The following is a 24,232-nucleotide window of genomic DNA, read 5'->3' on the forward strand; positions in this document are numbered from 1 at the left end:
CTTTTTTCAGTTTTAATGAAAATGCATCAGTCTCAAAAGTTTATTCTGTATGCTGCTCCACAGAATGTCAAATTATCCGCTAAATGTTTCAAATCATTGTGTTCCTTTGGATTATTGATACTTCAGTTTCTGGAGGCTGTATAATTGCATCCCAGAATTGTTTTCTGCATGGATGGGAAAAGTGTAGACAGATAGTGATGGTTTGGAGGGATGTGGGCTAAATGTGGGCAGGTGGGACTATTGTAGGTGGGGCATCTTGGTCAGCATGGGCAAGATGGGCCGAAGGCCAAGCTGTATTTCAGGTAATTGCTGACACTGGGCAATCACCGACCTGAAAAATATGCAGTGAGCTCAATCCGTTTATGTCACAGGGCTTATTTAACCCATATTTGAGCAGTAAATTCTTGCTATTGAAGGAGTGCAGCGTAGGTTCACGTGGTTAATTCCAGGGATGGCAGGACTGTCATATGTTGATTGAATGGAGCGGCTGGGCTTGTATACACTGGAATTTAGAAGGATGAGAGGTGATCTTATTGGAACATAAGATTATTAAGGGTTTGGACACGCTAGAGGCAGGAAACATGTTCCTGATGTTGGGGGAGTCCAGAACTAGGGGCCATAGTTTAAAAATAAGGGGTAAGCCATTTAGAACGTAAATGAGGAAACACTTTTTTTACACAGAGGACTGTGAATCTGTGGAATTGTCTGCCTCAGAGGGCGGTGGAGGCCAATTCTCTGGATGCTCTCAAGAGAGTTAGAATAGATAGCTCTTAAAGATAGCGGAGTCAGGGGATATGGGAAGAAGGCAGGAGCTGGGTACTGATTGTGGATGATTAGCCATGATCACATTGAATGGCGGTGCTGGCTCGCCATTCAATGAAGAGCCGGCCTACTCCTGCACCTATTGTCTATTAAGCAGAGCCTGAAGAAGGGTCCCGACCCAAAACCTCGCCTATTTACGTCCTCCCTCCACGAATTTTGCCTGACCCACTGAGTTACATAGTTTTTTACTCAAGATCCCAGCATCAACGCTATATATCTTTATATCATTGTGCATTTCCGTTTATAGATTGATTGACAGTAATCGATGCCGAACTGGAAACGGTCGAATTTCCGCTCTCAGCACCTTCCAAGAATGCTCTGTCCCGGCGTGCTCTGCTTGATGGTGTGTTTTTGCGGCTTGGTGTCGTGCGTTGCAAGTAGACGGGCGGCTGAGTCAAGTGTCCGGTTCACGCAATAAAAAAGCGGAAAGCGAGAAGCTTTTTTTTTGAAGCTGTCGATCTGCAAAAGAGTGGCAAACAAGTTGGGAGGTAAGGAGGGCAGGAGGGCAGGCACGCGTGCACCTGCCCGGGGGAGCGCGCGCTCACACACACACACAGTGATCCTGGAAACACCTGTACGGCGCGAGCGCGCGCGCGCATTTAGGTAAACCCGGGGGAGCGCGCGCGCAGTCGCCTCGGTGGGTGAACATTGGCGAGCCGGGTCGGTCGGTCGGTCGCCGTGATCTTGCATCGGTCCCTTCAAAACAAAGTACGTAACTTGTTCTTTTTTTTTAAGGAAAGAATTGGAAATAATATATTATTGGTGCAACTTAATTGTAAAGTGTGAGGTTAAATCGTGATCCAGCGATTGGTCTGTAGTGTGTGCTGAAACTCAGGAAGTGAATGATAGTAAGTTTTGGACGAGTTGTCGCTATGATGTGAATTGATATGACATGCGGGAGAAAAATATTTGTTTAGACTGCGGTCTGCATTGTAGGATGTGTTTAAATCCGAATTGATTAATTTTGTGTACAGAGTACTTTAATTACTGATTTCAGCGACCGGACTTTTCGAGTACTTTGAATTTCCTTGTTTCACTTTCTTTGCTACAACATGCAATTTCATGTATTGGGCACAATTACTTTTAATCTAAAATCTTTAATCTGGGAGGAGATCTGCGAGAGTAGCACACGCCACTATTTGAAATATCCTCTTGCCGAAGGCATTTACACAGTTGGTTGCACTTGAATGGCATGTCATACTACTACTTTTCATGGATCCTGTCTGTCCAGCATTTCTTCTTTTAATTTGACACCTCTATCCGGACCTATCACTTAAAAAAAAAACTCACAGAAAAACATAAAAAAAAACTCTCAAAGTTCTTGCCTTCCAACCAGACAGATCAGTGAAATCTGTGTTTGACGACTTCTCGGCCGTGGACCCATTGTACAATCCGCCAAATTAATAATCTCAAAAATTAATCTGGGTTAGTTTTGGCAAATGGAATTTATGTAACTGCTATTAAAATTTGTGTGGCCAAGTGCTTGGACATACCCCAATTTCAGTAACTTTACCACAATGTCATGTGAAAATAATTGGTAAACCAATGGTTAGTTTCTCTTTTTGTTAAAGATTCAAATTGGAAATCTGTTTATGAAACAATAGACAATAGGTGCAGGAGTAGGCCATTCGGCCCTTCCAGCCTGCACTGCCATTCAATGTGATCATGGCTGATCATTCCCAATCAGTACCCTGTTCCTGCCTTCTCCCCATATCCCCTCACTCCGCTATCTTTAAGAGCCCTATCTAACTCTCTCTTGAAAGTATCCAGAGAACCGGCCTCCACCGCCCTCTGAGGTAGAGAATTCCACAGACTCACAACTCTCTGTGAGAAAAAGTGTTTCTTCATCTCTGTTCTAAATGGCTTACCCCTTATTCTTAAACTGTGGCCCTGGTTCTGGACTCCCCCAACATCAGGAACATGTTTCCTGCCTCTATCGTGGCCCTCTCATCCTAAACTCCAGAATATACAAGCCCAACCGCTCCATTCTCTCAGCACATGACAGTTTTGCCATCCTGGGAATTAACCTTGTAAACCTACGCTGCACTCCCTAAATAGCAAGAATGTCCTTCCACAAATTAGGGGACCAAAACTGCACACAATACTCCAGGTGTGGTCTCATTAGGGCCCTATACAACTGAAAATGATATTGTAATCCATAATGGCTCAAAATGAAACCGCAAAGATTGAGAATATCTATTAATCTTCCCAGAGTCCCCTGTTATCTCATTATTTTTTTATTCCCACTGAAAACAACTTTGGTCAGACAACAAATAATATTCCAGTGTTTTGTTTCCAATTCATTTTTTTTTCTTCCATAGAAATGTAGCATCAACACAGTCCTGGGGAAAAATGTTTGGTATTCTATTAAAAATATTGTGGGTTTTCAGAATCAATATATGTGTGCAGTCTATATGGGGGGGATGCAACAGAAATATATATCTCTGGCAATGCCATTGCAAGCATTGATCCCGAGCTGTAAAAATACCAACTTAAGTTCATATTGTAAAAAGAACAGCCTGAAGTTCAGTAACTGTTGACGAATATCTCCATTTGTGAGCTACTTTCAGCATGCACTTTTGGCTCTCCAGTGATTGTTGATGTTTTACAAGAAGTAGCACTTCAAAATTGAAAGTTATGTGATATTGTGGTTCCAGACTTTTGAGGAAGCATTTGGCCAGATTCTTAATGATTTCAGCGTTGAATTTCAACAAAATGTCAGCAAATGGAAAATTTATTGGCTAAGGGAAAGAAAAGATTATTTCATTGACAGAAGTGATGTCATGATGTAGAAGTGAGTGGCGGGTCAGAAAGAACTAACATAGTATACAATGTGGCTTCAGATGCCATTTTACAAAGATGGAGACAAAGTGCTGAAGTAACTCAGTGGGGGTAGGCAGTATCTCTGAAGACCATGGATACGTAAAGTTTTGGGTCAGGCTCTTCAGACTGATATTAGGGAGGGGAAAGAAAGCTGGAAGGGAGGGGGAGCAAGCGATGGACAAACGCCAGAGATGAAAAGACTGAAGGCATGAGACAAAAGGATTCAAATTGCAAATTGTGAAGCTAGAGGAAAGATTATAGGTGGATGGGAGTGGGTGGTGAGAAATAGGTGCGAGTCCAGGGTGGGGAACGAGGGGGAGGGGGTGAGGGGGGTATAGGAGGAAGAAGTGAGAGGGGGAAAGATTTGTATTTATCTAACATTGGAGAATTCAATGTTCATACCATTGGGTGGTAATCTACCACTCGGAATATAAGGTGTTGACGTACTTCAATGCAAATTTGTTACTACAATGCAAGGATCAGTGGAATCTGAGGGCGCAACATAATATATACAGGATTAAATAAAATCATAATTTTGTGGAACAATAGTTCAATTTGAGCATGGCTAATATATTAGCCCTTGGGGGTTGTGTAGAAACATTGGCAATTTCTACATTGTCCAGCACTAAATTAGGTGAGAATAATGTTGAAAAAATAACGATGTTCCTGCTGACATTCTACAGCATAGATTAGATTGGTTTTGGCTTAAGATCATCATCACACCCCAACCATACATCAGGGGTGGAGCCTCAATTAAAAAGCTATAACAACACAATCACACTGTGTGAACATGAAAATAGAGAAAATCATGATCAGTATATCTTCTCTCTTTTATTTTTTTCTTGTTTTTTTTCTCTTTATGTACAACTACATGACGCAAAACTGCATTTCAAACTGCAAAACAAGAGGATGGTTGTAAATTGAATTGAATTGATTGGAGTTGTCCAGCACTAAATTAGGCAAAAAATAACTGTTGCTGAAGTTCTATAGTAGAACAAAAAGGGTGCAATTAAATTATTTGTGTGCATGAAATAAGTGCAATATGTGAATGATAAATACAGAGTAATGGTGCATAGGTAGCATTTCTGGGAAGTGGTGAATGGTTCAGGAGTCTGACAGCGCTGGGGGTGCCTGTATTTCAAGTTCCTGTATCTTCTCCCAGAAGGTAGAAGAAAGAAAAGGGAATGGTCAGGGTTGCAGGTATCTGTGACGATACTTCCTTGAGGTAACACACTGAACAATTAGCAGCAAAGGAATATGGATTAAGTTGTAGTATATTGTGCAATGCTCTTCAATACACTTTTGTGTGTGTTCAAATAGGTGAAGGGAAAATAAGGACAATTGTCAGGAATCATTTTATTTATGGGTAAAGGTTGACAAAAATGCTGGAGAAACCCAGCGGGTGAGGCAGCATCTATGGAGCGAAGGAATAGGTGACGTTTTGGGTCGAAACCCTTCAGACTGATTACTGCTTACAAGGGTAGGCTGATGGATTGGAAAAAAAAATTAAAGGTGATTTTTAGTAACTGGAATAGATGTGTATTAACCGTCTTGGTCTACCCATGACAGAAGGGGGAGAAGTTGTGAAGTTTTACAGCCACAGGGAAGAAGGATCTCCTGTGGCATTCTGTCCTGCATCTTGGTGGAGCCAGTTTGTCGCTGAAGGCACTCCTCAGTTGATCAGTGTGTCATGGAGGGGATGAACCGTATTGTCCAGGATGCTCCGAAGTTTGATGAGCATCCTCCCCTCCAAGACCACCTCCCATGAATCCAACTCCACCCTCAGGACGGAACCAGCCTTCCTGATGAATTTGGTGATCCTATTGGCGTCCGCAGCCTTCGCCCTGCTGCCCCAGCAAAGAAAATGGCACTGGCTACCACCGATTGGTAGAATATCCCATGCATCTTACTGCAGACGTTGAATGAATAAATGAATGAATGAATGAATATGTTTATTGGCCAAGTATTCACATACAAGGAATTTGCCTTGGTGCTCTGCCCGCAAGTGACATCATGACATAGTGACAGTTAAGAATGATACATAAAACATTAATCATTAATAATAAAACATTATCGTATTAAACTTGTGAATTAAATAAAGGAGGCTACAGATTTTTGGTTAATTATAATAATATATTTTATTGTCATTGCACATAGGTGCAACGAGATTTGGTATGCAGCTTCCATCCGATGTCATAACTTAAACAACTAATAAAATTTAGATAAAATTTAGATACCCCGAGAAACACGATTTATAAAAAAGAACAGTAAAACAGTCTAAAGTGCAAATAGGTCTGTGCCGGGTCGATGTGCGACGTGACCATCCTAGGGAGACAGTTCATGGGGGTGGGGGGCACTCAGCAGGGCCGGTTCAGAGCAGCGATAGCTCTGGGGATGAAGCTGTTCCAGAGTCTGGAGGTGCAGGCGGAGAAGGCCTTGTAACGTCTGCCGGAGGGTAGGAGTTTGAACAATCCATTACAACGGTGTGAGAGGTCTTTGTGGATGCTGACGGCCTTCCTGAGGCACCGTGTGTAGTAGATGCCCTCCAAGGCTGGTAGCTGTGTCCCAATAATCCTCTGCGCTCTGTCGACGACACGCTGAAGAGCTCTCCTCTCCGCCTCCGTGCAGCTGAGATACCACACAGAGATGCCATACGTTGATATGCTCTCTGTGGTGCAGCGGTAGAAGGTTGTCACCAGACCAGTCTTTTTCAATGTTCTTCGGAAGAACAGTTGTTGCTGTGCCTTCTTGACCAGCGCAGCGATGTTGGTGGACCATGTGAGGTCCTCTGAAATGTGTGTGCCCAGAAACCTAAAGCTGGACACTCTCTCAACACTGTCCCCGTAGATGGAGATTGGGGTGTGTTCCCCATTTTGTGTCCTCCTGAAGTCAACAATCAGCTCCTTGGTCTTGGAGGTGTTTAAGGACAAGTTGTTACGTGCGCACCAGTCCGCCAGGTTCTGCACCTCCGCTCTGTAGTTTGTTTCATCTCCGTTGGTGATTAGCCCAATCACCGTTGTGTCGTCTGTAAACTTGACGATGGTGTTGGTGTCGAATGCAGGAACACAGTCATGTGTGAAGAGGGAGTAGAGCATGGGGCTTAGTACACAGCCCTGTGGTGTGCTGGTACTCAGGGTGATAGTGGAGGACAGGTGCGGGCCCAGTCTCATTGCCTGCGGTCGCTCCGTCAGGAAATTCAGGATCCAGTCTCATATCGGCGAGCTGAGGCCTAGCTGGTGGAGTTTGGTGGTGAGCTTGGTGGGGATGACCGTATTGAATGCAGAGCTATAGTCAATGAAGAGCATCCTCACGTACGTGCCCTGTCTTTCCAGGTGAGTCAGGACAGTGTGAAGAGCCAGAGAGATGGCATCCTCTGTCGATCTATTTGCCCTGTATGTGAATTGATGAGAGTCCAGTGAGGCAGGGATGCTGGATTTGATGTGTGAGAGGACCAGCCTTTCAAAGCATTTCATGGGTATTGGAGTTGGAGCAAGGAGTCATTGAGTAGAGTTACTACTCGTGGGGAAAAAAAGCTGCTATTATGTCTGGCTGTGGCAGCTTTGACAATTCGGAGTCGCATTCCAGACGGAAGTGATTCAAAAAGTTTGTGGCCAGGGTGAGAGGGGTCAGAGATGATCGTACCCACTCGCTTCCTGGCCCGTGCAAGTGTACAGTTTGTCAATGGAGGAAAGGTTGCAGCCAATAACCTTCCCAGCTGATCGGACGATTCGCTGCAGCCTCCGGGTGTCGTGCTTGGTGGCTGAGCCAAACCAGACCATGATGGAGTGGAGCCTTCTCAAAAAGTGCAGCCACCTCTGTCCCTTCTTGTACAGGGCCTCAGTGTTCCTGGACTAGACCAGTTTACTGTCAGGGTAAACTCCAAGGTATTTATACTCCCAGGTAAACTACCCATCCACACCAGTGATGGAGACTGGGGACAAGGTGGGGTTCCTCTCCTCAGTCTTGTTGGTGTTCAGCTGCAGGTGATTCAGCCCATACCACAACCAGTGAATTGACCTCCACTGCCTTCTATAGCAGAGAATTCCACAGATGTACAACTCTCTGGGTGAAAACATTTTTCCTCATCTCATTCCTAAATGGCCTATCATTTATTCTTAAACTGTGACCCCTGGTTCTGCACACCCCCAACATCGGGAAAATTGTTCCTGCAACGTCTGTCCAATCCCTTAAACATTTTATATGTTTCTATAAGATCCCCTCATCATTCCAAATTTCAGTGAATTTAAGCCCAGTCGAACCATTCTTTCATCATGTGTCAGTCCCACCATTCCGGAAATTGACCTGGTGAACCTACTCTGCACTCCCTCAATAGCAAGAATATGGAGTCAACAACGTGGAAGTGTATTCCTGTAGTTAACGGGAACCAGTGTGGGAAAGTACACGTTTTAACTAACAGGACAAGGGGATGGGAACCAATGCAAGGAGACCGGAGGGCCATAAAAGGAGGACGGAAGCAAAAGGGATATGAGATAAACAAACCTGAAAGCTTTGTGCTTTAATGAGAGGGGCATTCGTAATAAGGTGGATGAACTGAATGTACAGTTAGTAATTAAGGAATATAATATAGCTGGAATTATGTCTCCAGGATGACCAAGGCTGGGAGCTAAACATGCGGGGGTATTTAATATTCAGGATGGACAGATCAGGGCTCGAAATTAACGGTTGCCCGGGTGCCATTGACCACTCAAAGCGCCGCCGGGCAACTAAACACCGAGTCATTTTGCCCGGCTTGGCAACCAGATACTGGTTTGTACCGAAGATAGACACAAAAAACTGGAGTAACTCCACGGGTCAGGCAGCATCTCTTGAGAAAAGGAACGCGACGTTCTGTGTCGGCGGTGACGGCTGTATTGCGTGAGAAAGATACTAGGTGCGGGGTGACGAAGGGTCGCAGCGAATGACTGGTCCCGCACAGCGACAGCAGCGGCCGCGACAGCGGCTCCATCTCCTCCTCCCCCCGCACCCCGCCCCCCCTGATAAGGGCCGCTGCTTGCAAATCCACTACCCGGCGCTTTAAAAAAAAAAGTCCCGCATGCCGAGGCCGGGAGGAGGGAGAGTCTTCGGTGTGCGGGAGGGTTTGTTTTGAAAGCGGTTATCCCTTTAGCGGGTTTGCAAGCAACGGCTGCTATCAGGGAGGAGTTGGTGATGGAGCCGCCGCTGCGCGGGACCAGTCATTCGCTCCGACACTTCTGAAGCAGCTGCACCAAAGATACTATAGCTATAGGATCTTTGAGCTGCACCGCTCGGCACAGTTGGCTGGTGGAGGAGGGAGGTGGTGGGGAGGAATTCCCAACGGCCAAGGCAGCGGGCGATGTTGTCCGAGGAGCGCTGACCTTCCTTCCTTCCCACCTCGCCTCCCCTCTCTCCCCTTCCCCCTTCCCCCTTATCCTGGGACATCTCTTCTACATCCCGCACTGATACCCATTCCCGCCTCTATTCAGTCCTCACTGACACCCCTTGTGCTTCCCCCCCCCAATCGATTCATCCTGCGCTGATCACCCTATCCACCACGCATTAATTCTCCTGCCACCCCACCCCCCATCTATCCTACACTGGTTCCTCAATTCACCCTGTACTTACCCCTTTCCCATCCATCCTGCACCTCCTCCATCCATCCTGTACTGATCCCCCATCCATCCTGTACTAATCCACGCATTCATCCCGTACTGACCCACCCTCCATTTACCCTGCACCTTCCCCCATTCATCCTCTAGTGATTTCCCATTCATCCTGCACAGACCCTCCGATCCACACTGTACTGACCCCCCCCCCCCCCCCCCCCCCCCCCCCCCCATTCATCCTGCGCTGATCTCGTCCTCCCCCATCCATCCTGTACTGATCCTCCCATTCAAGAAGAATGGGGGGAACAGTCTGAAGAAGGGTCTCGACCCGAAACGTTGCCTATTTCCTTCGCTGCATAGATGCTGCCTCACCCGCTGAGTTTCTCCAGCATTTTTGTCTACCCCCATCCATCCCGTACTGAACCCCCCCCCCCATTCAACACCACATGACATCCCCCGCGCCCTCCCCTCACAATTTTACCTACTCCAACCAACACGTACTAATTCACCTGCCTCAATCCATCCATTCTGCACCGACTGCCTTCTAACCCCCCCCCCCCCCGCCCCCCCATCTATCTATTCACCCCGCACTGATTCACACATACCCCCCTCCCTGACCCTATTGTCCTGGAAATGTCTTCAGACCGAATATTGACCATGTTTGATAACGGAATGCAATCAAATGTGTTTTAATTCCCAATGTTATTATTTGTTTTAATCCATAAAGATGGATTAATTATATTGTGAACACGTGAAACATTAAAACCGCAGTGTTCGATTGTCACTGCTACCGTTGACACGTTATTACAGAATTCATTTTAACGGCTCTTAATATGGAGTATCAGCACTAGTTATTTAATGAGCAACATTCACAACTATACGTACGCATATATGTTACCATGGTCCAGGATTTATTGACACAGGTTGATCATACGCTGAATAATCCAACCACATTTTTGTTTGGACGTGGAAAGAACTAATAGAAATTGCATTAATTGCAATATGTAAAAAGAGTTGAGATACTGTCTTATTATTTTGCTGCATGTCATTGTGGGATATATCATGTCTTGATTGGTGAATGTTTAGTTTGTGACTTTATTTGAAGCAGAAATAATATCCGACTGGTAACTACGCGCTTCGTCCGAGCACATTATCGCACGCGTCATGCAAGCCATCTTAAATGACCACCTAAACTGTCATTTGGCAACCTAAAAAGCTGCCAAGGTTGCCCGGCTGGCAACAGGGAAAAAAAGTTAAGCGAGAGCCCTGTAGATAGAAAGGAAGAGGAGGTGGGGTGGCATTGCTGGTTAATGAGATTAATGCAATAGCAAGGAAAGACATTAGCTTGGATGCTGTAGAATCGGTATGGGTAGAACTGCGAAATGGCCAAGAACTTAAACAAGCAGGAAATTAGGGATACGTTTAGCAAAGGTACAGCAGTTATCATGGGTGACTTTAATCTACATATAGATTGGGCCAACCCAAATTAGTAGCAGCACTGAGGAGGAGGATTTCCTGGAATGTATACAGGATGGTTTTTTTAAACCAATTTGTCGAGGATCCGACTAGAGGGCCGGCCATCCCAGAGTGGGCATCGTGTAATGAGGAAGGATTAGTTAGCGATCTTGTTGTGCAGAGCCCCTTGGGCAACAGTGATCATAACATGGTGGAATTCTGCATTAGGATGGGGTGTGACACAGATAATTCAGAGACTAGGGTCCTGAACTTAAAGAAAGGAGACTTTGAAGGTATGAGATAGGAAGTGGCTGGGATAGACTGGCAAATTATACTTAAAGGATTGACAGTGGAGATGCAATGGCAAACATTGCACTCCCATTTGGGAAAAGTTAGATAAACTATGCAAATATTTAAAATAATACAACGTATTTCATGCAAATATGAGATCTACGTGATGCATGTTATGGTTAGCTGAGGAGATAGCTGAGGAATGATTATAAGGGATATAATTAAAAGATAGGAGATGAAGTAGAAAGTTTAACAATCAACAAATTGCAATAATGTGAATTCTTTTGGCCACAGTACACCCACATCAATTCTATGTTATAGACTTTCTCGCCACTATAAGGCCAGAGGCAATGCGATGTGAAAACCAGTGCATGGGGGAAACCCACACCCACTTTGACGAACCTGTCTGTGCACCCACTTTACCGTCTGTGCCTCGGTGCTATTGTTTGCTAAATAGATAAGAAAGATGATGTACAGGAGAAAGTACAGAAAAAATAAAACGTTTGATTCCAATATTAAAAAAAACTAAAGAAGTCTTTCTCTTTCTAATAAGCTTTGCCTGCAAGTGATCCTTATGCCACCATTCCCTACACATCCATGTGTCCATCTAAACGGAATAAACACAGCAAAATAGCTGAAAATGCCCTATTGGTCTGTCAGCAACTGTGGAAAAAGAAAAATATTCTATATCAGGTTGAACCTTGTCAGTTGGAACAAAGAAAGAGAGAAAACATGTTAGTTTCATTTATTTAAGAGGCTGGGAATGAATAGGACAAGGGAATATGATAGGGTGAGGCCAAGATTATCACTGTGATAAACTGTAGAAAATGGCATGCGGTAGAATAATGAGGGCTGTTGGAGAGTGGTAGAAAATGCCCAGCAGGGCAAGGTACTAATGGTAACTGATTGATTCCATATCGACCATTGATCACCTGTTACCACTATATTTTATGTTATCCACTTTCGCATCCATTCCTTTAGACTTGAGATACAGAAACAGGTCCTTTGGCCCATTGAGTCCACACCAACCAGTGATCACCCCATACAGTAAAACTATTCTACACTCGAGGGACAATTTTACAATTTCACTGAAGTCAATTAACCTTCAAACCTGTATGTCTATGGAATGTTATCCCACTTTCACATCCGTTCCCCACACTCTAGAGGCAATTCACAGGGACCACTTAACCTACAAACCCACACATCTTTGGATTTGGACGGAAACCGAAGTACCTGGAAGAAACCCAGGAATGGTCACAGGGAGAATGTGCAAATTTCACACTTGAGGTCGGGTTCGAACCTGGGATCTTTGTCACTGTGAGGCAGTAGCTCAATCAGCTGTGCCACCGTGCCGCCCATGGAAAAAAATGGAGCTAACAGTACACTTGATGACCTGCAATAGAACTGTCCAGCCAGGGAAAGTGAGGTACCTGAAGTTGTAATATTTGGGAATGAGAGGATCTTGAAGTGCAGATACATAGTTCCTTGAAAGTGGCATCACGGGTAGGTAAGGTGGTCAAGAAGGCTTTCGGCACATTGGCCTTCACGAGTCAGAATATTGAGTATAGAAATGTCTCGACCCGAAACCATATAACCATATAACCAATTACAGCACGGAAACAGGCCATCTCGACCCTTCTAGTCCGTGCCGAACACATAATCTCCCCTAGTCCCATATACCTGCGCTCAGAAACGTAACCCATTCGTTTTCTCCAGAAATGCTGTCTGACCTGCTGAGCTACCCCTGCTTTTTTGTGCTTATCTATTGAGTATAGAAGTTGTGCGGTTATATCACAATTGTACAAAGACATTGGTGTAGCCACATTTGGAGTATTGTGTTCATTTGTGGTCACCCTGTCCATTTTTGGTCACCCTGTTATAGGAAAGATGTTAAGTTGGAAAGGGTGTAGAAAAGATTTATGAGGGTGTTGCCAGGACGTGAGGGCCTGAGCTATAGGGAGAGCAGGTGCGCTCTTTATTCCTTGGAAGGCAGGAGGATGAGGGGTGATATTATAGAGGTTTTTAAGATCATGAAGTCTTGTATCCAGAGCAGGGGAACCAATAACTGGAGTACAGAGGTTTAAGGTGACAGAGAAAAGATTTAATAGGAATATGAACAACTTGTTTTACCCAGTGTGGTGGGCATCTGGAATGAGCTGCCAGAGGAGGTCGTTGAGGCATGTACCATCACAACATTTAAAAGACATTTGGATCGGTATGTGAATAGGATATGTTTAGAAGGGCATGGGCCAAACACAGGGAGGTGCGGCTAGTATAGATGAGGCATGTTTGTCAGCGTGAGCAAGTTGGGCTGAAGGGCCTATTTCCACATTGACTCTATATCTGTGACACATTAGCCCAGACAGACGTATTACTGCAATGGTGAATATTTTAATGTCCCAATCCTTCCAATAAATTATTTCATAAGTGAATTGCATCATAACTGGAACCATCAAAATTTCTTAGAAATTTTGTGACACACCTATTTTCCACAGAACAAGAGTGGAACAAATAATTAAACTACTGTTAAATTACATCAGAGATTAAAATCATCTTGATTTTTGCCCTTTAAAAAAAATGTTTTTATCGTCTGGCGTCAGCATGATCTTCTGATCCAAGATGACTGTAAACAAGCTAGTCAAGTAGTCATTCACACATGCAGCAATGGCTGTAGACATGACTGCCTTTTCATCTTCTGAGGATACATTCATTCCTTGGCATCCCTGCAAAAGGAGCACGTTGTGTCCATTGGCTTTCTGGAGCGTCATGGTGACCAGTGAACATTTCAGGGGCAGGAGAGTATTCTGGACCTGAACAGTCGTGTTGTAATTTAAATTTAATTTTGTATCCATTTTCTGTAAATTCTGATGGAAATTATGTACATCAAGTCCATACTGACCATCAACATTTACAGAAATCCTACATGAGTCCGTTTTTATTCTCCCACATTTTTACCAACTGACCTTCACTACAGGATTCTCTGCCACACCTACACACCTGAGGGCAGTTTGCAGTGACAATTTGATCAACCAACCCATGGGACTTTGAATGAGGGAGGAAACTGAGGAACACAGTTTTGGAGGGGTAGTGACCAAGCGCAGGCAAGTGGGACTAGTGTAGCTGGGACATTGTTGGCCGATATGGGCAAGTTGGGCCGGTGTGGGCAAGTTGAGCCGAAGGACCTGCTTTCATACTGTATCACTCTATGACTCTATAACATGGAGAAAACACACAAAGTCACAGGGAACACATACAAGCTCCCAACAAGCAGTACTCGAAGTTAGGATTGAGACTGGTCTCTGGTGCTGTGTGGCAGTGTCTCTACAAACTGCGACACTGTTGTCTATGGGGCAATAGAAAGATAAATCGAGTTTCACTGTACCTTATGATTCTCGTGTAATTGCTACACGCGACAATAAAATACCTTTGAACCTTTGAAGATAACTCTCACTCGGTGATTTCAGCAGTACATTATTGACATTTTTTGTAAACTGTATTTGTTTGAATTATTTATCAAGATCACCCTTTTTGGGTAACATAATTGTTTGATCTGCATATTGCTGGCGTCTAACATTAAGTGCCCATCACAAATTGCCTTTGAGAAGATGGTGGTGAGCGGTCATTTAGAACCTCTTGCTGTCCTTCTGATGAAGGTATTTCCACAGTGCTGTCTGGAATGGAGTCCCGGAGTTCGAAATAATGATGACGAAGGACCTAAACGTTAGTTTAGATTAGAGATACAGGCCTTTGGGTCTGCAGAGTCCACACCCACCAACAATCAGCCCAAACACTAGTTCTATTCTACACACTGGGGACAATTTTACAGAAGCTGATTAATCTACAAACCTGCACAGCTTTGGAATGTGCGAAGAAAACCGGAGCACCCAGTGAAACCCCACAAAATCTCAGGGAGAACGTGCAAACTCCTTACAGACAGCACTGATAGTCGGGTAATTTGGGGCTCTGACGCTGTAAGGCAGCAACACTACCGCTGAGCCACGGTGTCTGTGAGCAAGTTCTGATGGTAGAGGTTGTGGGCTTGGAGGTGCGGCCAAAATAGCCTCAGTAAAGCTGTGCATTGGCAGATGGTATTGCATGCTGGTGGAGGAAGATCTATGTACTTCAGAAGATGCGAGGTTCACCAGGAAAATATCAAAACAATTGAATATGGAAGTAACATGAGGGCTTTCAACAGAAGACAGCAGATAGGCTCGCAAAGAAATGGAGAGGGGAAGTAGTACAGAAATTGTCTGAAGGAGACGCAGAGATGGGTGGTCGTTCAGAAATGGAAATAAGTGGATGTGATGGAGAGCAGAGTAATTCCTCAGTTTACTGTTTTACTGTAATGATTTATACTGTAATGATTTATACCATTTCACTGTAACGTTATTGATTCTTAGGATCAATTTAGGGTGCCTGGTCTCAATTTATCAAGTCATTTTTGTGTTATAATGAAAAAGTATTATCTGCCCATAATGCTTTTTCACAATTCTTCCCACATGTTGCCTTTGTGGATATCACAGAAGAACCAAGGAATCTCAGCACATGGGATTGGAATGCCAGCTCAGTGGATTGTTTGTGATCTCAGTGTTCATTCGGGCTCAGCTTAAACGGTTGCTAGGGAGGAGTTCAAGGAACAGAATTTGTGGAGGGTGAGCAATTGATCCTGCTTTGCTTTTATCACACTTTTAAACATTATTTTAGCCATGGATTGGCATGCTGTGCTATGCCACGTTGAGAGTGTCGTAACTTACCAACCGATAAAATGTTTGTTCTAAAGAGCCATTTAGCATATCTAATTCTCCTTGTATTGCCCTTCAGCATGCAGCTACATTCGGAGCAAAATTTATAACAGTAGAATGTAAATACTAGTAGCACAACAATTAGAAAATCTGAAATCGCGATGGTATCATCAGATTGCTGATGAGTTGGGCATTATATTTCTCTAAATGCAGATATTGTTTGATTTACTTTTTCCGTTATTACTTTACAATGTGCTTGTATTTGGAATATTTTAATATATAGATAAGCTTGTAAATTAATTTTATTTGGAGGATAGTATATTGTGAAAAATATCACTAACCCCCTGGACCCTCTGCAGTTTGCATATCAGGCCAATAGATCTGTGGATGACGCAGTCAACCTAGGCCTGCACTTCATCCTCCAGCACCTAGACTGCCAAGGGACTTATGCGAGGATTTTGTTTGTTGATTTTAGCTCTGCATTCAACACCATTGTGCCAGAGCTACTATACTACAAACTTTCCGAGTTGACTGTGCCTCAACCTCTCTGCTGGTGGATCACCAGCTTCCTGGCAGCATGTGAGGCTTGGAAAGCACATTTTGACCCACAAACCCTCAACATAGGAGCACCGCAAGCCTGCGCTCTCTCCCCTCTCCTCTCCTCCTTCTACACCAATGACTGTGCCTCCACTGATCCCTCTGTCAAGCTTTTCAGGTTTGTGGATGACACAACCCTGATTGGACTGATCCAGGATGGGGAAGAATCTGCCTACAGACAGGAAATTACACAGCTGGCGTCCTGATGCCATCGCAACAACCTTGAGCTCAATGCTCTTAAGACAGTGCAATTGATTGTAGACTTTAGGAGAGCTCCCCCTCCCCTCACCCCACTCACCATCAACAACACCACAGTCACATCTGTGGAGTCTTAAGTTCCTGGGAACCATCATCTCCAAGGACCTTAAATGGGGTTACCATGGACTCCACAGTCAAAAAGAAATAACAGAGGATGTACTGCCTGCGGCGGCTGAGGAAGCAAAATCTGCCACAGGCAATGATAGTCCAATTCTCGTGGTTTCCATGCTGTATCTCCAAACTAAACTTACCTTGTTGATTACAAAATAATAGTTAACTGGAATCATGTTTAATTGTTAATAATGTCTGTCCTCACCTTCTCCATCATGATCTGGTTTGGCTCAGCCACCAAGCATGACATCTGGAGGCTGCAGCGAATCATCCGATCAGCTGAGAAGATTGTTGGCTGCAATCTTCTCTCCATTGACGAACTGTACACTGCAAGGGCCAGGGAGCAAGTGGGTAAGATCGTCTTTGAATCACTTCCCTCTGGAAGGCGACTCTGGACTGTCAAAGCTGCTACAGCCAGACATAAAAGAAGCTTTTTTCCACAAGTAGTAGCTCTACTCAATAACCAAAAATCTGTAGCCTCCTTTTGCTCTGGCATTTTATTTAATTCACATGTTCAATCAATAATGTTTTATTATTAATGTTTAATGTTTTAAGTGTCATTCCTAACTGTCACTGTATGTCGTCACTTGCTGGTGGAGCGCCAAGGCAAATTCCATGTATGTGAATACTTGGCCAATAAACTTATTCATTCATTCATTAATCATCATAATAGATTGTAATTTCTTTTTAAAACACACAATTTTTGGCAAAATAAATTATTAACAATTAATCATGATTCCAGTTACCTATTATTTTGTAATCAGCAAGGTAAGTTTAGTTGGAGATGCAGCATAGAAACATGCCCTTTGGCCCACCCAATCGACGCCCACCATTGATCACCCGTCCACACCTAGTTCTTTGTTATCCCATTCCCTACAAACTAGGGGGCAATTTACAACAGCCAATTAACCTACAAACCAGCACGTCGTTAGGATGTGGGAGGAAATAAGAGGACCTGCAGGAAACCCACGCCGTCACAGGAAGAACGTGCAAACGCCATACACACTGCGCCACAAGTCGGGAACAAACCCGGGTCTCTGGCGCTGTGAGGCAGCAGCACTACCAGCTACATTTCTGTGCCACCCTTATCAGTAATAAATCACACAGACATTTGCTGTATTGTTTGATTGTAAAATCTTATCTGATGCTTCATTTTCCAAATTTATTTCAGCTCTCAGTGTAGTGGGCCTTCTGCTCACAGGAAGAACATAACAGGAATCTGGGGAGAGATGAATGCAGATCCTATACTTCAAGAAACTTTAATTAAAAGATCACAGCAGAAAAAACGGACTTCTCCACTCAATTACAAAGAACGACTCTTTGTTTTAACGAAGTCAAGATTAACGTATTATGAAAATCGTTCTGAGGTGAGGTCAATTATTAATACTTTGTACGTTTTTGCCTTGCTTTAACTGAAAGTTTTGGTTGGGAATTCATGCATGCGAGTAAAACAAGAATATTGTTCCTCCTCATTTTTCAGGACTTTTGATCACATTCTCTAAAATAGATCTGAAATAACCTTTCAACATTTTCTCACTATTGTATTGGTGTTTCAGCATAGGCTTTATGCTCGTCTTCAATTAGAGAAATGGACTATAAACATTTTAACCCAACCAAGCCACTTAATGTTATATAAAACAGAGCATATTTAATAAGTGTTCAGATGTACAATTACATTGATTATGATATTGAGGGAGCGCAGCGTAGGTTCAGCAGATTAATTCCTGGGATGGCGGGGCTGACATATTATGAAAGAATGGATGACTGGGCTTGTATTCGCTGGAAATTAGGATGAGAACGGATCTTATAAAATCATAACATTTCATAAGGGATTAGACAGGCTAAATGCAGGAAAAATGTTCTCGATTTTTGGGGATTCCAGAACCAGGAGTCAAAGTTTAAGAATATGGGGTAGGCAATTTAGGACTGAGATGCAGAAAAACTACTTCATCCCAAGAGTTGTGAATCTGTGGAATTCTCTGCCACAGGTGGCCAATTCGCTGGATGTTTTCAAGAGAGTTACATTTAGTTCTTAGAGCTAAAGGAATCGAGGGATATGGGGGAAAAAGCAGGAATGGGATATTGATTGGGGATGATCAGCCATGATCACATTGAATGGCGATGCTGGCTCGAAGTGCCGAAAGGTCTGCTCCTCTGCTACGATCTAGTCCATTGGTTGTGAGATCACATAGCTGTGAATTGCATGCTGTGTTAGCAGTTAAACATTCTTTCAATATTTGTTGCAACTTCCAGTGGGTAATTGATTTTAAGATAAGCCTGTTGCTGTTCCTGGCATGTCCTTCTATGTTCCTCAGTGAACCAGAGTTGATGCCAGCTTGATGCTAATGAGGGCTATATTGAGTCATCAAGACATAAATTGTGGTGGTGTCAGTTCCTGCTACTGCTGCAGTACTCAGTGATGTTGAGTTTTGAACTGCCATATCTTTTATCAGTCTATCTCATTTAGCACTATTGTAGCCCAATACAACATGATGAAACAACTCAGCAGGTTAGGCAGCATTTCTGGAGTTAAAGAATGTGATGCTTAAGTTGAAACCATTCTTCATACTGAAAGTAGAGCTGTGGGAGGGTGAATAAACTGGAAACCTCTTCCATATCGGACTTTCACTTGACAGGAAGAGTTGCCACACAGACTAAGTTAGATGATCCAAACTAATTTAGTTCACAAGATCTTTATGAAGAAGACTGGAAGTAACTTTACTGCGTCCAATTTCCATGCTTTGTTGATGATGGGTGGCCTGTCCATTTTTGTTATTGGTCTATTTCGGTACCACAATTATGGTTATCTGAGTGGCTTGCTAAATCCTTTATCGAGGGCACTTAATGGTCATTCACATGGGTGGGGCTGGTGCGGTTAGCAGATTTGGGTTGGCAGATTTCCTCCTTTGAAGGGCAGTAGTTGATCAGATCCGTTTATCAAAAGAAGGGTCTTGAGCCTAAAGGTTACCCATCCATGTTTTTCAGAGATGTTGCCTGATCTGCTGAGTTACTCCAGAACCTTGCCTGTGCAGTGTCATAGCGAGTGGATTTGATAATAGGAGCAAGGAGGTCCTATTGCAGTTGTACAGGGCCCAGATGAGACCACACCTGGAGTATTGTGTGCAGTTTTGGTCTCCTAATTTGAGGAAGGACATTCTTGCTAATGAGGGAGTGCAGCGTAGGCTCACCTGGTTAATTCCCAGGATGGCGGGACTGACGTATGATGAAAGAATGGGTCGACTGGGCTTGTGTTCACTGGAATTTACGATGAGAGGGGATCTTGTAGAAAAATATAAAATTCTTAAGTTATTGGACAGGCTAGATGCAGGAAAAATGTTCCAGATGGTGGGGGATTCCAGAACCAGGGGTCACAGTTTAAGAATAAGGGGTAGGCCATTTATAACTGAGAGGAGGGAAAACATTTTCAGCCAGAGTTTTGAATTTGTGGAATTCTCTGCCACAGAAGGCAGTGGAGGACATTCGCTGGATGTTTTCAAGATTGAATTCAGTTAAAATTTTGGGGCTAACTGAATCTAGGGAAATAGGGGGGGGGGGGGGGGGGGGGGGGGGGGGGGGGGGGGGGGGGGGGGGGGGGGGGGGTGGGGGGGGGGGGGGGGGGGGGGGGGGGGGGGGGGCAGGATTGGGGTACTGATTGTGGATGATCAGACATGATCGTATTTAAGAGGGAGTTAGATGTGGCCCTTGTGGCTAAGAGGATCAGGGGGTATGGAGAGGAGGCAGGTACGGGATACTGAGTTGGATGATCAGCCATGATCATATTGAATGGCGGTGCAGGCTCGAAGGGCCGAATGGCCTACTCCTGCACCTAATTTCTATGTTTCTATGTTTGTATGTATGGCGGTGCTGGCTCGAAGGGCCAAATGGCCTACTCCTGAACCTATTTTCTAAAGTTTCTTTGACTAGTTATATTTCTAATTCTCCACCTTCTTTGTCCGAGAAGATGTCATGCAATTTATGATAACGTTTTGTTGATCAGGCAGACCTGATAATTTCCTCATAACTGTCATTAACTGTGTGCATTCCACAGCTGCCTTGATGGTGTTTAATGTGTCACTGTGCTGGCCTGTGTATCGATAGTGTGAGAATTGAACTACTACACCAATACCAGCTTACTTCAAAATCTGCCATTCTGTGGCAGAAAAGCCCTATCCTGGTTTAAAAATAGAAAATGTTGGAATCTCTTTTCTGGTGTGGGAGCACATGTGGTAAAAGAAAAAGAGTTAACGTTTCAGGTTAATAACTATCAAAACTGGAAAAGAAAGTGGTTAAATTGCAGCGAAGTGGATGGGGAGGAGCAGAAAGGAATGACTGTGACAGGGTGGGGATTGTGTAGGCTTGATCATCATCCAATCAGATCAACAGCCAAGAGTGTTTAAATGTCATTTTTATTGACAAAGGAGCAATGAAGTTCTTGCAGCAGCTTACAGACTTGTAAACCCAATACGCACAGCCAATCATGGGCGGAAATCCCCACATACACACGCACACGCACACATCCCTCCCATGTTTTGAGAGGTAATGGACAATCCCTCCCACGTTTAGTAATCTGGATTAAAACGGGTATCGGATTTAAACGGGTCAGGTCATTAAGGGCTCGAGTTGAATGGGTTTCCTGGCTGGCTTGTAGGTAAGTCCTTCATTCACGGTCACTCATGTTATTGACTTTTTTTTCTCTCGCTCTCTCTCGCTCTCTCGCTCTCTCTCGCTCTCTCTCGCTCTCTCTCGCTCTCTCTCGCTCTCTCGCACGCATATAATTGAAAACATTAGCGGCGCAGTGGTGCCGGTTTCCAAAGGGAACGGTGACGAATGCACCACACATCTGTCCTCCAGTTCCTGCGGACTTCTGCCGCTGGAAGTATAGGGGGGTGGGGTGTCGAATGGGATAGTGGAGGATGGAGTTAAAGGGAAAGGGTTTCTTAAATGTGTGAGCATAGAGACCGAGGGGTGTAAAATGAGGGTAGAATCAATAGGTAGCAAGGTGAAAAGTAAAAGTGGCAGGCAGACAAAACCAGGGCAAAATTCAAAAAGGGCCACTTTTCAACATAATTGTATAAGGGGTAAGAGTGTTGTAAAAACAAGCCTGAAGGCTTTGTGTCTCAATGCAAGGAGCATTCGTAATAAGGTGGATGAGTTGAATGTGCAGATAGCTATTAATGACTATGATATAGTTGGGATCACGGAGACATGGCTCCAGGGTGACCGAGGCTGGGAGCTGAACATCCAGGGATATTCAATATTCAGGAGGGATAGACAGAAAAGAAAAGGAGGTGGGGTAGCGTTACTGATTAGAGAGGAGATTAATGCAATGGAAATGAAGGACATTAGTTTGGAGGATGTGGAATCGGTCTGGGTAGATCTGCGAAACACTAAGGGGCAGAAAACGCTGGTGGGTGTTGTGTACAGGCCACCTAACAGTAGTAGTGAAGTTGGAGATGGTATCAAACAGGAAATTAGAAATGCGTGCGACAAAGGCAAAACAGTTATAATGGGTGACTTCAATCTACATATTGATTGGGTGAATCAAATTGGCAGGGGTGCTGAGGAAGAGGATTTCTTGGCATGTATGCGGGATAGTTATCTAAATCAACATGTAGAGGAACCAATGAGTGAGCAGGCTATTTTAGGCTGGGTATTGAGTAATGAGGAAGGGTTAGTTAGCAATCTTGTTGTACGTACCACCTTGGGCAAGAGTGACCATAACATGGTTGAGTTCTTCACTAGGATGGAGAGTGACATTGTTAATTCAGAAACTATGGTTCTGAACTCAAAGAAAGGTAACTTTGAGGGTATGAGACGTGAATTGGCCAAGATTGACTGGCAATTAATTCTAAAAGGGTTGACGGTGGATATGCAATGGAAGACATTTAAAGACTGCATGGATGAACTACAAAAATTGTTCATCCCAGTTTGGCAAAAGAATAAATCAGGGAAGGTAGTGCATCCGTGGATAACAAGGGAAATCAGGGATAGTATCAAAGCGAAGGATGATGCGTACAAATTAGCCAGAAAGAGTCAGCATACCGGAGGACTGGGAGAAATACAGAGACCAGCAGAGGAGGACAAAGGGCTTAATTAGGAAAGGAAAAATAGATTATGAAAGAAAACTGGCAGGGAACATAGTAGCGTGGATAGGGGAGAACCAGATGTAACTAGTAGCGTGGATAGGGGAGAACCAGTGGATGTGGTGTATCTAGACTTCCAGAAGGCTTTTGACAAGGTCCCACATAAGAGATTAGTATACTAACTTAAAGCACACGGCATTGGGGGTTCAGTATTGATGTGGATAGAGAACTGTCTGGCAAACAGGAAGCAAAGAGTAGGAGTAAACGGGTCCTTTTCACAATGGCAGGCAGTGACTAGTGGGGTACCGCAAGGCTCAATGCTGGGACCCCAGCTATTTACAATATATATTAATGATCTGGATGAGGGAATTGAAGGCAATATCTCCAAGTTTGCGGATGACACTAAGCTGGTGGGCAGTGTTAGCTGTGAGGAGGATGCTAGGAGACTGCAAGGTGACTTGGATAGGCTGGGTGAGTGGGCAAATGTTTGGCAGATGCAGTATAATGTGGATAAATGTGAGGTTACCATTTTGGTGGCAAAAACGGGAAAGCAGACTATTATCTAAATGGTGGCCGATTGGGAAAGGGGGAGATGCAGCGAGACCTGGGTGTCATGGTACACCAGTCATTGAAGGTAGGCATGCAGGTGCAGCAGGCAGTAAAGAAAGTGAATGGTATGTTAGCTTTCATTGCAAAAGGATTTGAGTATAGGAGCAGGGAGGTTCTACTGCAGTTGTACAGGGTCTTGGTGAGACCACACCTGGAGTATTGCGTACAATTTTGGTCTCCAAATCTGAGGAAGGACATTATTGCCATAGAGGGAGTGCAGAGAAGGTTCACCAGACTGATTCCTGGGATGTCAGGACTGTCTTATGAAGAAAGACTGGATAGACTTGGTTTATACTCTCTAGAATTTAGGAGATTGAGAGAGGATCTTGTAGAAACTTACAAAATTCTTAAGGGGTTGGACAGGCTAGATGCAGGAAGATTGCTCCCGATGTTGGGGAAGTCCAGGACAGGGGGTCACAGCTTAAGGATAAGGGGGAAATCCTTTAAAACCGAGATGAGAAGAACCTTTTTCACACAGAGAGTGGTGAATCTCTGGAACTCTCTGCCGCAGAGGGTAGTCGAGGCCAGTTCATTGGCTATATTTAAGAGGGAGTTAGATGTGGCCCTTGTGGCTAAGGGGAATCAGAGGGTATGGAGAGAAGGCAGGTACGTTATACTGAGTTGGATGATCAGCCATGATCATATTGAATGGCGGTGCAGGCTCGAAGGGCCGAATGGCCTACTCCTGCACCTAATTTCTATGTTCTATGTTTCTATTATTTTCCAACGATCAATAGATTTACGATCAGTTCTTGTGGATTGGAGGATAGCTAATGCTATCCCACTTTTCAAGAAAGGAGCGAGAGAGAAAACGGGGAATTACAGACCAGTTAGCCTGACTTTGGTGGTGTGAAAGATG

At 44.2% G+C, this 24,232-nt stretch overlaps 1 protein-coding gene across 4 annotated transcripts in view; it reads left to right on the plus strand.

The window, feature by feature from the left end:
- Window positions 1-866: 866 nt before the first annotated feature.
- The window catches only part of tec (tec protein tyrosine kinase), a 116,748-nt gene continuing 93,382 nt past the window's right edge, over window positions 867-24,232 (plus strand). Inside the window, exons 1-3 of one of the 4 annotated variants that reach the window (XM_055636585.1) lie at window positions 867-1,310; window positions 15,497-15,625; window positions 17,853-18,048. In XM_055636585.1, the coding sequence (XP_055492560.1) occupies window positions 15,519-15,625; window positions 17,853-18,048 (303 nt within the window). In that variant the 5' untranslated portion in view covers window positions 867-1,310; window positions 15,497-15,518. Of the gene's footprint in view, window positions 1,311-1,394; window positions 1,531-15,496; window positions 15,626-17,852; window positions 18,049-24,232 lie in introns of those variants that run through there. The other 3 variants (XM_055636576.1, XM_055636602.1, XM_055636594.1) reach the window with 3 other exon arrangements.

Source organism: Leucoraja erinacea, chromosome 1 (genome assembly GCF_028641065.1).
Source record: "Leucoraja erinacea ecotype New England chromosome 1, Leri_hhj_1, whole genome shotgun sequence".
Classification (NCBI taxonomy): Eukaryota; Metazoa; Chordata; class Chondrichthyes; order Rajiformes; family Rajidae; genus Leucoraja; species Leucoraja erinaceus.